The 15,000-nt window shown below is 35.3% G+C and overlaps 1 protein-coding gene across 1 annotated transcript in view; it reads right to left on the reverse strand.

Moving 5' to 3' along the window:
• Positions 1-5,611: 5,611 nt before the first annotated feature.
• slmo (PRELI domain containing slowmo) overlaps positions 5,612-15,000 on the reverse strand; it is a 10,329-nt gene continuing 940 nt past the window's right edge. The window contains exons 2-5 of the mRNA XM_070119442.1: positions 9,256-9,421; positions 7,678-7,764; positions 7,388-7,561; positions 5,612-6,103 (exon numbers count right to left, since the gene is read on the reverse strand). Of these exons, the coding sequence (XP_069975543.1) occupies positions 5,807-6,103; positions 7,388-7,561; positions 7,678-7,764; positions 9,256-9,421 (724 nt within the window). The 3' untranslated portion in view covers positions 5,612-5,806. The remainder of the gene's footprint in view (positions 6,104-7,387; positions 7,562-7,677; positions 7,765-9,255; positions 9,422-15,000) is intronic.

Below are 15,000 nucleotides of genomic sequence, written 5' to 3' on the forward strand. Positions count from 1 at the left end.
TGTGTCTGTCGGCATTTTGACAATGAACTTCAAAGTGCATGGGCAAGAATAAGCTTGAGATATTTCCTTTGACAACAAATGGCGATGAATAAAATTTTTGTTTGGCCCGGTTCTTTGTTTAACAATGATGAAAAATATATAAATAAAAAGCGGTTTTGACTGTCTCTTTGGTTTGAGTTAACAATAATATATTAATATAACAGTGTTTGTAGTGGTTCCTATCTAATCAAATAAATATATTCTTTTTTCTACATGTGCTTAAACAGTGTTTTAATTCTGACGATTGTTTAAACAATATCGCTGTGTCTAGTTCTGTTTACATGTGACGTGATTGGCCAAAGCAACCTAAAAGATTGTGCATAGCGCTTGCTGATTGGTTGCATTGCTTTACCAGAGCCCTCTGTTGGCTACCATTAGAATGAGTCGATTTACGATTGTAACTCAGCATATCCAAATTACCATTTCTTCATGAATCCCGCTTTGCCATGACTGGTACACGCAATGGTAAATGACCGCTAGTAAATGCTTTACGATCGTATGTTAGTGAATCCGGCCCCTGAATTGCAAAACTTTTGATGTGGAGCACGGTTAACCTATAACTACCTCCCTCTTTACCCTCTTAGGTACTACACCTTTTAATAATGCCACATGACCTCTGATGCCTAGCACATTTATTTTGCTTTGTAATCATTGTAATCTAATGTCAAACTTTCAATAAACAGGTAGTAGTATATAGGCTGATATATATTAAAAGGATAACACACACACAGATATGTATGTGTATCTATTTATCTGTCTATCTATATATTTATATATCTATCTGTCTATATACTTATATATATATATATATATATATATATATATATATATATATATATATATATATATATATATATATATATATATATATGTATATATATAATCTGTGGAGGGGGAAATAGTCATATTCAGACTCGTAGTCAGAGTAGACGCCAGAGGAGGCGGAAAAGTTAATGTCATTGGGGCTAGTTCCTAAAGGGATGTCTCAGTGCCCCTAACAAAAATGTATGAAGCCCTAGAATATGTAAAGAAGATGAATGGTTCACCCTTAAGAGTACCCATCTCTATGGCTCCCTGAGGCCGTTCAGGTCTGATCTAAAGCCAGCATTTTATCCTTTCAGTGCGACCCTTACATCATAGAAAGTTGAAAGAAGAGGTTGGAGAAGAGAAGGAAAGGGAAAGGGGGAGACGAAGACCGTTCAACATTGGTTGGACCGTAAGCTGAGGCCCACGCTAGGGGAGGTCCCCATCACTAGACTCCTAAGCCCCGGCAGCAACGGGCATGGCATTGAGGGAGGGGGTGAGGAGGGACAGCCTTAATGCCCATACTAAGGATACACAATCTTCTTTATTGGTCATAGTAAACCTGAAATATGTGGGGAATAGAAACGGTATCCTCCTCAGGGATAATAATAATGTAATGCTTCTTACAAAACTCTTACCATTAGTAATGAAAAGGAAAGGCAGAGGCGAAAAGCCCATGCAAAAAATAGTTGAGGTGAGGGTTAAAGGTAGGGATGATCCCCTACACTAGGCCTCAGTTTCCATCTCTTAAATCCCCCTTCTTCATCCACCTAGGACGAGCGAAAGATTGGGGGGAACCTACATAAAAAGTAATAATATATGTACTCTGTATATCTACTCTCATGCTTGTTATTGAGTAGGGTGAAAATGGACAGCTGTTTTCTCGAAACTTACGAAAGGATTATGGGTTCAGTTCTCTTCTATTATAATCACAGGGCTCCATTTTGGGGGCCAAAAAAATGCCCAGGTGTGTTGGACACTCTTCGCGATTTCTGTCCGTTTCATTTCTGATGTTTGTGATGAACATATACGTTTTCTTTTTTAGCTTTAAAGTTTGTCATTTTAGCCCTTACTACAAGAAAAAATCAACATTTAAAACGTGGCTTTCCGACGTAACTTGGCAGAAGACAGAAATCAACTCTGCGAATAATACGCTGACAAATTTGCCATATATTTGGCAGATTCTTTTTTTCTACGATCTCTTTAAGGCAAAATATTTGTGATATTAAAAAGCGTGCAACTTTTATCGCTCTAGCTCAAACAAGGGTACTGGTGGGAAAAAAAACCTTGACGGTGTAAAATGGTTAATGGTTAATGGTTAAAATAAATGTGCTAGACATCTAAGATCATATAGCACTATAGGAAGGTATAGTAAATGGGGGTGTGAGGTGATAGTTGCTGTGTCTACTATTTAGAGTAGTGTTGAAAGGTTGAAGATGGGGGATAAGGTTATGGTGGTTTAGGAGAGGGAGTTAGATCAAGTGAAGGATATTTATGCGTCTGAGGAAGAACAGGTTGTCAAGGCAGAAGCTGTGGGATTCTGTAAGGACGTCTGATATGTTGGGAGGTCGGTGAAGGGAGGATAGGTGTGGAAAAGCAGAGGTACGTGCTGTATTAATGCGTGGACAGGACAAGAGAATGTGTGGAACTGAAAGAGGGACATTACATAGAGGACATAGGGGCGGGTCTCAGCGTGATGTTAGATAGGCGTGTTACCAATGCGTAAGCGTGCGAGGGCCGTCTCCCAACGTCTGTTTTTGTGAAATGGAGCTGACCAAGAGGAGATTGAAGGTTTTACTTATGTAATTTATTGTTGTGGAGTCTTAACTAAAAAGATTGCCATCGAGTATGACGGTGTAAAAAAGACAGAACCAGGTCCTGATTTGGCAGCAACAGCGTTGACAACACCAAACGAAATCCACAAGCACGGACCTCCGCTTATAGTTCTGCCAGATCCAGCAGTCAATCTCGGGCACCAAGACATGCCCGCTAGAAGGTACCATTAGTTGTGTGTCTACTTGCAGACCGGGCAGTTGAGTTGAGGTCGGACTAGACTCTTTACCTCCACTAAGGGAACGGCCCAATGTCCGTTCCCTTTGTTGAGCTAAATTCCTATGGTTTCTTCACTTGCATTTCTGCCCGTTTCTGACTTTGATTGTGGTTTGGTATGTTTCTCCACGCTGGTACTGCCCCTTTTTAGTATGCAAGCATACTGTCAGTGTTTTTTAAGATAATGCTGAGGTGTCAATAATACTTCTCATGATCCTGATCTATATATTGTTAAATTCTGGATGTGGTGTAGAGAAACATATAGTAAAATAAATACTATACTGTATATGATATTCTATATAAAAAATATTCAACACAAAAAAACATCTCGGCTTTAACAATAAAAACATGAAAACAAACTTATAAGGAATGGCTGCACAGTGTACTGCTATATTTACAAAAATCAATATATAGCATTGATGGATTCACTAACTGTCAGCACAGTATTTTTACCAATTATTCCTCAACTTTGATAAAGTTAACCAGGCTAAAATAATTTTATAAAACATACATCACCGAGTCACAAACAATACAATTTCCATACTTCAGTGTCGGATTCTCTGCTCCGCAACCATTAACAGTTAAAGGGAAAAAGGTTCTTCTCATGGTGACATAAGAACACAAAATTAAATAAAGCTTATTATCATAATAAATCTTACAAAATGCACTGTCTTAGGTAGTGAATGAGGTATTAGCATTGCCCTATTAACCATACAGACTTAAGAGAAAAGCCTTCTGTGGTGTACAAAAATCTTTATATGTTTATAAAGTAAAAACTGTCAGCAGCTGTCTGAAGTATTTTCTTTATTCCAGTATACTATGTAATACTCTGCAACGAGTCTAAACCCGAAAACAAAAATGTGTTGTTATTGCTGATGTCAACTACTGAATACGGAGGACAAGCCGTGTCAAAAATTCTGGGAAATTTGGGGATTTACAGAAACAGATTTCCTCAGGTTATCTTTAGATGCTGCTATAATTATAGAAACACTAAAAGTCTGGACTAGCAAACTTGCACTGAAAGGTTTCAATGATAAATGGTGTACCTAACCATAGCATTCTACTCTGAAACAAGCCCGAAGAGAACACTACAAGCAAAGTTCATCATTTAACAAGAGAGAATGCCAATACCACATACTTGTGTCAGCCCTGAGTGAATATGAAGTGTGTTCACAACATATACAGAATTTAATGACAAGTAGCAGCACTTGAAGCATCAACTTCTGTGTCAGGTTCTCAAGTCCCTCCCAGGTCATTATAATCAGACACTGGGTAAATGGCCACCAAGTCCGAGCACTGCTTCTCAACTTCGCAATTCCTCTTCCTATTTTTGTGATTGAAGTTGTATGCCAAACTCTAGAACAATTTTTCAAAATGTATGAGATATGACTTTGGATGCAATACTTTTGTTTGAGCGTTTTGCTCTTACAATATACATACATCCATTAAAGTATAAATAAATTATGTAAACATGCGCTTTATATATATATATATATATATATATATATATATATATATATATATATATATATATATATATATATATATATATATATATATATATATATAAATATATAAATATATATAAATATATATATATATATATATATATATATATATATATATATATAAATATATATATATATATATATAAATATATAAATATATATATATATATATATATATATATATATATATATATATATATATATATATATATATATATATATATATATATATATATATATATATATATATATATATATATATATATATATATATATATATATATATATATATATATATATATATATATATATATATATATATATATATATATATATATATATATATATATATATATATATATATATATATATATATATATATATATATATATATATATATATATATATATATATATATATATATATATATATATATATATATATATATATATATATATATATATATATATATATATATATATATATATATATATATATATATATATAAATATATATATATATATATATATAAATATATATATATATATATATATATATAAATATATATATATATATATATATATATATATATATATATATATATATATATATATAAATATATATATATATATATATATATATATATATATATATATATATATATATATATATATATATATATATATATATATATATATATATATATATATATATATATATATATATATATATATATATATATATATATATATATATATATATATATAAATATATATATATATATATATATATATATATATAAATATATAAATATATATAAATATATAAATATATATAAATATATAAATATATATACATATAAACATATATATAAACATATAAATATAAACATATAAATATAAACATATAAATATAAACATATAAATATAAACATATAAATATATATATAAATATATATATAAATATATATATATAAATATATATATATAAATATATATATATAAATATATATATATAAATATATATATATAAATATATATATAAATATATATATATATATATATATATATATATATATATATATATATATATATATATATATATATATATATATATATATATATATATATATATATATACATATACATATACATTTATATGCGCACTTAACTATGAGACAGAAAAAACAGGCAATTAATTTTTTTATGATAGTTTTCATACCTAAAATCTAAGATCTTCTTGAAGATCTAGTTTCAGCTGATTCCTCTCTTTTAAATTATGTTATTTAGGGATGTAATTTTTATTTTTACTTTTTGCTATTTTTATTTTCATTTTTTGTTTTCAGTACCAACTAAAAGCTGTTTAATATATACAATTGAAAAATTCCTAATATTCCTAAACATATATCAAATCCTTGGCATTGGTTCATTAGGTTGAGTAAAGCTGTGAATCTCATCAATGCCCTTCTTGGCAGCAATAGAAATATCATCAATGGACTTTTTGTATACGTCTGATAATCCATCGACAGACTTTTTCGCAGCAAAGGAGATGTCATCAACTGATCTGAGAGCTGACTCAGTAATCTCCCCAATAGACCGTCTTGTCTGCGAAAATATTTCAGTTGTACTACGCTTGTAAGTTGTCATAAGCTCTTCAACTTCTCTGTTTATCTTGCTGATCACAAACTCCATGGCATCACGACCCTGTTGAAAACAATTTTTAAAAGGGGTTAAAAAACAAAAATGAATATGAGGTTAATATCAACAACAATTACCTAAATAAAAAATATAATATTCTAAAAATTGAAAAAAATGGGGTAAATATGTGAGGTTAGGTAATAGACAACTTGGTGGCTAAAGGCCTTATCACAATTGCACTTTTTCTGTCAATTTTTGCTTTTCCCTATGACCTTTCCATAAGCAAATGGACTTACCCTACCAGGGCAGTACACATAGTGCCCATGTAAACAAGCATGGCACCATCCGAGAGAAGGCTCCAGAATCACACAAGTATTCTCATATATATCACATTAATTTAAAGAAATATAACTATTTCGCATATAGAAATATTCTACAATATAAATTAATGTTTACATTCATTTATTCTATCCAATTTATCAAAAAGATAACATTCTAGTTGTGTAGATCCTCTGTACCACAAAATCACAACGGAAATTAGTCAGATGGAAACAGCTGTTCCTGTGTCCGTCTAGGATGTGTTCTGTTTGCATGTGACACTTGCGGAAAGCCTCAAATTCAGAAGGAAATGCAAAAATTGATGAAAAAAGTGCTAGTGTGTTAGGGCCTTAAGTGCTTTTGGCACCATGAATGTGCAATTATTAATAAAACAAAACCTTGGTGGACTGTGCATGAATATATGTATTCCCAGCATCAACAGTTAACCCAATGTCACCAGGGATGGCATGGATGTACATGCTATTGTAAGTTTATTATTTGTCTCTACACATAGATGGCTCCACAAGCACTAGGTCAGCAATGAGCCGACTACTAGTAGTACATATCACACCTGTTCAGCTTATTCCTTGATTTTCAAAAAATATTTTATCTTATCTCATATTACTGTTAGTATATCAATAACATAATAATAATAATATCTAAAGTAATAATAATAACTGCATCAATATTGAAAGAATCAGCAAAAATATAATTTTCCTGAAAACTCTAGTCTAGTAATTAGCTTTGAAGCTAAACACTCCTGACATTATGTTTGTGCAAAGACAATTACGAAAAAAATGCCCCTTTAAAAACTACAGAGCAGTCAAACTTTCAATTAGATAATGTTTAGCTGTGATTTGTTATATTAATGAATACTTTCTCAAATGTCATGAACACCTAATACATCTAGAAAATATAATTTTACAAAATCTTTTATCTGCCATAAAATTATATTGTGACAGCACTGATAGATACAATAAAATCTAATTCTTGATACGAGAAACCATCAAACAAATCACATTCAGGTCTCACCTTGAAGGAGTTTTTAGATATACTGTTCAGAAGATAATTTTCCATATATGAAGTTAGTGGTACACCTTTGACAGTTATTATAGTTTCTTGACGAAGAATTGTTTTCTCATCATCAGCAGGATCTGGGACATAAACTAAACGCTCATCCATACTGACGGTGTTAGAAAAAGTAAGCTGTAAAGAAAAATAATTTTAACCTCATATATCTCTCTTCTTTGGTGTAATAAGAAAAATAACATGTATATACAAATTACAACATGTACTCGGGAACAACCCAAAAATTAGCTCACATTTCTGGTCCGCATTGTCATGACTTTTTGTTCAGGATCCACTTCAGAATGTTCAAAGCCATAGCATACTCTGTCAGCACCAAGAATCTGAGAAAAAGAAATTTTGAAGTATATCAAAGCCTTGTTATCATATGAACTGAAAAAATAAGGACTATCTGCATAGTCCTCAAGAATAATAAGAACATCAACAAATGTAATAAAAAGAGATTATCCAATGGTAAAATGTATGATTTTATGTTCTATCTGATATTCTGATTATATGATATACAGAGGAAAAAAGACATTTTCTTAGACACTCATATTAACCCATCCGTCCCGGGTGTCACATATATGAGACACAAGGAAAAAATAAACAGTTTCAGGCTGCCCGCCAGTGCGATGCTGTCTCGGAGCCGTGCTCCGCGGCAAAAGCGGCGGGCGGCCGGGCGGGCGGACAGACTCCGGGGAAGCTCCGCCCGCCGATTTTGTAGCTTCCCGGATTTTTTAAATTTTGGCTACAAAATGTACCCCGGCGCGGGTGGGTTAAATATGATCTCTACTGCTCCTAAAGCTCATTCCAATTAGCAAGGAATGACAAATCATTAGCAGCAATGTTTTTATACTGTATTATCTAGACAAGAATTCTAGGCTGATGTCTCTTTCTCTATACAGAAAAAAGACTAGAAATATTGTAATCTGCTTTATACCAGGAATGTTGTAGCTACTAACAACATGAAGCTGAGACCAAAAAAAATATATCTACCTTGCTTGGATGCTTTTTAATTTTTTTTCTTTAGTTGCAGTGAAAAAAAAAAAAAAATGTAAATATGGCACTCCAACTACTTTAAACCTCAAGCCCCAGATAGGCTGGGCTGTATGTGGTCACACTAATGGCGCTGTTCCAAATACTAATGTGAAGCAATAACGGATTCCATGCCTAGAACAAACAATACCATACTCACAATGCTAGACATGTACATAGCTGGCACAGCACTAGGTTCTATTCAGACGAGCAAACATTTCAATTGCTATCATTCATAACAGGAATCATGGACAATTTACACTCAGAATTAGCAACATGCCTGTTACACTATGCCAAGATGTTCTCTCAAAGATTTTACAATATGAATGAACACAGGTTTTATATCTGTCTGGGTGCAGTTGCATGCTTCTATATCACAAATATAATGCCAACATCCAGTAGCTCATGAAAGAAAACCTCTTAGCACTGACAGACGTGTAGTAGATGTATACTATTTCAATATGAGCAAGTAAGTGTAACTCTGCTAACCCTTATATGATGCATTCCCCTTACAACCTGATGTTTAAGTGGTACATCATCATAATATACAATGGCTTGTCTTTTCAAACTCAGTTCTCACAAAATTGAGGAATAGAGTGTTATGCACATAAGTGCAATACTAAAGACTGAGCATCACCTTAGCTGCTGGAATACATGCTATGGTCCTGAGGAGTTAGGAATCCAATATTTTGCTTGGGATTTTTAGTAGCATGCTACATTAGGCACATTAAGTGTTATGATCTGCAGTAAAGTCATGTACAAACAAAGAAACAATTACATAAGCAATATTAACCAACCTTTTGTGCCCAAGATGGCAGGCCCCACCGAGAACTGATGAGTCGGTGTGTGTGCAATACACCATTTTCTACACGACGTTCAACGACATCTGTGCCAACAACTGCTGGGTTATGGGGATTTGGGTACTTTCTCCACACTGCTTGGGTTACAGTATCCCACGGATGGCTGGAGAGAGAGAAAAAAGTGTTATGGATAATAATAATAATAGGAAATTATATTATGATAATAATATCAACACAAATTGATACCAATAACAAAAAAAAACAAATGAATTCCTATGACAACTTCATAAGTATTTTTCCTAACAAGATGAAAGATCCTCTTAAGGTCACATTTTCAATATCATGGAATGCATTTTGACAGATGTGCAAAATGCATTTGCTACATGTTCAACAAATCATTATAAAATAACTGTAAAATATGGGAATCCAAGTAAGATGAGACATGTTGAAACAGATTCAAGAATATATAGTAAATTTTCTAAAAATACTCAAATTCTAAAACAATTGCTAAATATTCATACAAATACAATTCAAATTTTCCAGGTCATAAAAAAAAATTAAATAAAAAAAATTAACCCACTTATTACTGGGCGTCCCGCCAGTGCAATGCCAGATCAGAGCTCGCGCTCTGATTTTGTTGCCTGTGGGGGGCGGAGCACGGGCAGGTTCCTAGACCAGCCTGCACACCAATTTTTAAGTCACCCAGAAAATATTATTTTCGGCTTGAAAATGTACCGTCGCTAGTGGGTTAAGTGAAAGCTCAACGGTAAATAAGAACACTGTTGAAAGCCCTCATGAGACACATTCACACTGGTGCTCCACTGCCACACAGCTTCCAATAATATAGTGCCAGTTTGGGGCATCTGAATGCCAGGCACTCAAAGCTAGTGTGTTTAAAGTACGAAACTGGTCAACTGCCACAGGAATGACAGCATCAGTGCTGGTGGTAGGATTTCAAAGTCTGGCCCAAAGAGAATACTGTTAGTAATGTTTACATAGCAGAAAACTTGTAGAATCAATAAGCATGTACAATAGTGAACGTCTGAAAATTCCCATTATTTGCACAGGACCTCAGCACACAACGACAAATGTTTACCTACACCTCAGCTGGTCATGACATCACTTATGAGGAGCATAACTGAGACTTGTCTGAGCTGTATCTTGCCAGTCTGGATATTAAGTATTCAAGGCAAGTGATTGCTGGGCAGATCCCCTAACAATAGCAAATTTACATAAATATTGCATAAATTAACCTGTCTTTCAAATGATAACTCAAGCACTCCCCACCTATCAGGCCTTGTAATGTCACCATTGTTGCCTAGCAGCAAATAAAAATATTAAATATGCACATCAGACATGAGGAATCCACTGATATCAAACTTGACAAGTTTAAGAAGCAGACTGGTTCTAGATAATTCTATTTAAGGGTACAAATGGACTATATCCCAAAAAACATGCAGCACTGATGGAATAGAAAAAATTATCTACACAGTAAAATTTTATTCTACAATTATTTATTAAATACATGCTTACAAAGCATATACAGTGTGGTTTGGTGTGAAAAGTTAAGACACTTGTATATCATGATAAGGACTGATATAGTTGATAATAAGTTGTGCAACACACAATACTTTGGAATATATTTCCAGGAAAATGTAATGACACTATCACTACCAAACGAAAAACTACACTCACTGATACTTGAAATAATCTGATTAAGAAAGAAATAATGTTAGAAATTAAGAAAACAGGTCAACACAAATCAGAAAGTCCATGGAGATTGATTGAGAATCCAGGGGCAAACCAATAACAATATATAGCAAATGGATGGGGTCTGTGGGCAAAGCCCTCTGGTTAGGAAGGTTTTTAGTTCATAGTGATATTTGCAGGTTTCCCAGGAGTGGCTGAAGTTGTTGGGACTTCATAAACAATACTAATACCTTCATTTAAATTATTTGCAATGAAAAACATCAAGAGACTCTCACATTACAGTGTGGATAATTGAAAGAAGTAATAATAATTACAAGATAGATAGCTCTGTGAAACCAAGAAATTAACTAGGGAGTTTTTACTGCAGTCCTGTTTGCATTGCGAGTAATAAAGGCATCAGAAGGTTCTGAACACAGCCTCATTGTCCAGCTGGTCCTGACAAGTTGTTAAGCCAAGAAAGACAAAAAGTTTCAAACACAAGACACAGCTGACCTCCTTCACTGTGTATTGTCTATGCTCTAGCATAGAAGTGCAAAGGCCATAGTTATAATAAATTCAGTCCTTTAGCAAGCAATTACCATTTTCATCCTTTGCAAAGTCCTTTAGACCATACATACCAATTGGGGGAATACTGAGAGCATCTTCACATAACAAGTCTCAACAATTATGGTATCAATGGCTTCTTCTCACCCTCTACTATCTAATACTCTAAATACATCAAAATGATGTCGTGGAACCCGACCCCATTACCCACTATCTTGGCCCTGATAGCAGGAGACAGCATGAAAGCTACCAAGGAAATTGCAAAGTAAAATAAGAATAAATACAGAATACATTACTATAGTAGCCAAACCCCGCAACCTGCAGCGCAGCATACTTCCCCCAGGTTGGGTCCAGGTCCACAGCCTGTCCTCTCGTCCTCACCATCAGCAGCTTCTCGACGACACATACCGAGACCTGATTGGTTGACCACAGACACCTCACGGTTCGCCTATTGGACCGCAGGCTCCCTCGTTCCCGGGTGGCTGGCACAGCTCAGACCCACTTAATCTCCAGTACCCGAGCCAAGTTCAGTAATCACCGATCCTCCAGCTGAGCAAGACCACAGCAAGCAGCAACAAGGCCTACCCAGGTCTTAGCTGTCGGGAGAGCCGCCCCAGCTCTCCCCATCGATCTCCAGCACACTAGCCATACCTATGGGCACTCACACCCCCACCCAGAAGCTCCTTAAAGAGATGATTGACACCAGTCTATGGTGGATATCATTCCATTGCCATACTGGTGACTTTCCAGAGTGACAGAAACACCCAGCCTTCTGGAGTATCACAGTTATCGCTCGCTCGCTTAGCTCCCTCACTGGAGGGGGAGTACCAGTAGCTGACCCCTGCAACCTGCAGCGTGGCATACTTCCCCCAGGTTGGGTCCAGGTCCACAGCCTCTCCTCTCGTCCTCATCAGCAGCTTCTCGACGACGCATACCGAGACCTGATTGGTTGACCATGGATACCTCACGGCTCGCCTATTGGACCGCAGGCTCCCTCGTTCCCGGGTGGCTGGCACAGCTCAGACCCACTTAAGCTCCGGCACCCAGGCCGAGTTCAGCACTCACCGATCCTCCAGCAGAGCAAGACCACAGCAAGCAGCAACAAGGCCTACCCAGGCCTTAGCCGACGGGTGAGCCGCCCCAGCTCTCCCCATCGATCTCCAGCACACCAGCCATACCTGTGGGCACTCACACCCCCACCCAAAAGCTCCTTAAAGAGATGAGTGACAGCAGTCTATGGTGGATACCAATCCATTGCCATACTATAACAATAATAAACACTGAACAAGTCAATATAGTGGTTGCTGCCCAGAGAGATAGAGGAATCCATCCATACCACTTTCACTGTGATCAATCTTGCAAAGGTATCCTGAACATTTACCTACAAAATAAAGTAAGGGTTAATGCTATCAAGAGCAATGCACAGAGATAGAGGAAAATGGACATCGCTATCTTACAAAGCATAAGAAATAGAGTCACAAACAAAACAGCTACAGCAACCTCATATTTACCACGAAATGACAAAAATATCCACCACATTTCACTGCTCAGAGACCAAGTTCCTCATCTTGTTTACAGTATGAGGATAAATACAACACTAACAGCGTAACTCATTACTGCAATATGCAGTAGTTCATTAGTTGCTATGTACTTGTCAAAATGATATTTTGGTAATAATAAGTATCTGCTTTTCCACATTTATTCTTTCAACAAGTTCTTTTGATGTTGTTATACTTCCTTTACATAGTTCAATTTTTATTTATACAGTTCTTCACAAAAATCTTTTGTGCATGCTCATTTTCATGAATGGGACTTTTGAAAAACCTGGAGACTTAATACTTGACAAGTGCCAGTTAGAAATGTTTTGTTTAAAGTGTTGCATTCAGTCTGGGTTGTTCTTAAGACTAAACAGTAGCAACAAAAAAAAAATTGGACATTGGAAACCATCCCTGCTTGATATCTGAGTCAATCAACTGCCCCAAATGCTAAAAGAGGTGATTAGAAGCCAAGGAATCGAGACAGTGAGGGCAAGTTTGGTGTTTTGAGATATAAATTCATTTGGTTTAATCTCTACAGTATGGATACGCTTCTACCTTATCAATTTACTAAGATGAAAATAATGTTTCCCAGGGGTGTTGGGGGGCAGAGCCCCCCATCAACCCTCCCATCAGGCAGTGCCCGAAGGGCAAGCCTAGTCACGGCAACATAAATTGTTGAACAGTTTGTGATCTGGAGTTAAGCTGGTTTATTGGTCTGGACATATTGTATCACTGGGGGTTTGGGTGGTATAAATTCCTGTAAATTTTACCAAAATATGAATTGGATTTCCGTATTTTTTTAAAGTTGGTGCATTGGTCTGTAGACTTTAATTTGCTGAAATTAAGAGTTTTTTATTTTATTTATTTACTAATTTATTTTTAAGAGCAGAAAGACAATTACTTCATATCAAAATAAAAGTGCTGGAATTTGACGCTCACAGACTAAGTTCCCTTCTTCGCTTATCGGCTAAGCTAATGTACACAAGCCATGTAATTCAGAAGATGGTGCTCAAGTAAGTAGTACATGTATCTATCGTCTGATAGACATTTACACATAATTTCACGTTGACTTTTGATCCTTAGTCTCCAAATGACATAAAGCACCATTATATTAAATCATTTCACTAATTTCTCTAATCTATTAACATTTTGCGCTCTTCACAATTTGGCATGACATCAATGTATGGTGCAGTGATGTCACTGGCCATTGGGTCAGAATTCATGTTAACATGGACACACATGGTATTTGAACTGTTGCAGTGTGTGTAATGAACTGGTGAAATGGTTTGTCAGTGTTATGATTTGTAATACAAAACAATGCGAGGATAAAACGGAAACACTATCTGACTTGGTGCAGGAAATGGATTCGTTTTAAAAACCACTAGAGCACCCCAAGTGCAAGCAACATTGCAATTATAATATCAAACAACGCGTCATCAGGGATCTACCCATTCTCTACCTGATTATCTCAGGTATTTATTCCTTTTTAGTTTTGATTATCACACTGGCTAGGGAAAGATGGCAATCAGCTAAGGAAGGTCGGTGATCGGCTAGGGATGTACGGCAATTGGCTAGGAAAGCAAGTCGATCATAGGGGGTCCCCGACTTGGGAAGGTTTTTGGTTCATTTCGCTAGAAAAATATGGCAACCAGCTAGGGAAGCACGGCGATCGGATAGGGAAGCATAGCGGCATAAGGGGGTCTGGGGTTTTTGGTTTATACGGCTATCTTTATAGTAGTTTATTTATAAAGGCCAAGGTTCCTTCACTCGTTCATTCACGCATCGCTGTATTGATTCCCAAGCCATATCTAGGCACAAGTTTTTCCTTTCACACTTTCATTATTAAACGAGGTGTGATTCTTGGCTCAGGTTTTTCATTTTTACACTCTTTAACTCTATGAATTACCTTCAAAAAGCCTAGAGACTGTAATTTTGGGGGAAATTTGGCTCA

Source organism: Penaeus vannamei, unplaced genomic scaffold, assembly GCF_042767895.1.
Source record: "Penaeus vannamei isolate JL-2024 unplaced genomic scaffold, ASM4276789v1 unanchor222, whole genome shotgun sequence".
In the NCBI taxonomy this organism is placed as follows: domain Eukaryota; kingdom Metazoa; phylum Arthropoda; class Malacostraca; order Decapoda; family Penaeidae; genus Penaeus; species Penaeus vannamei.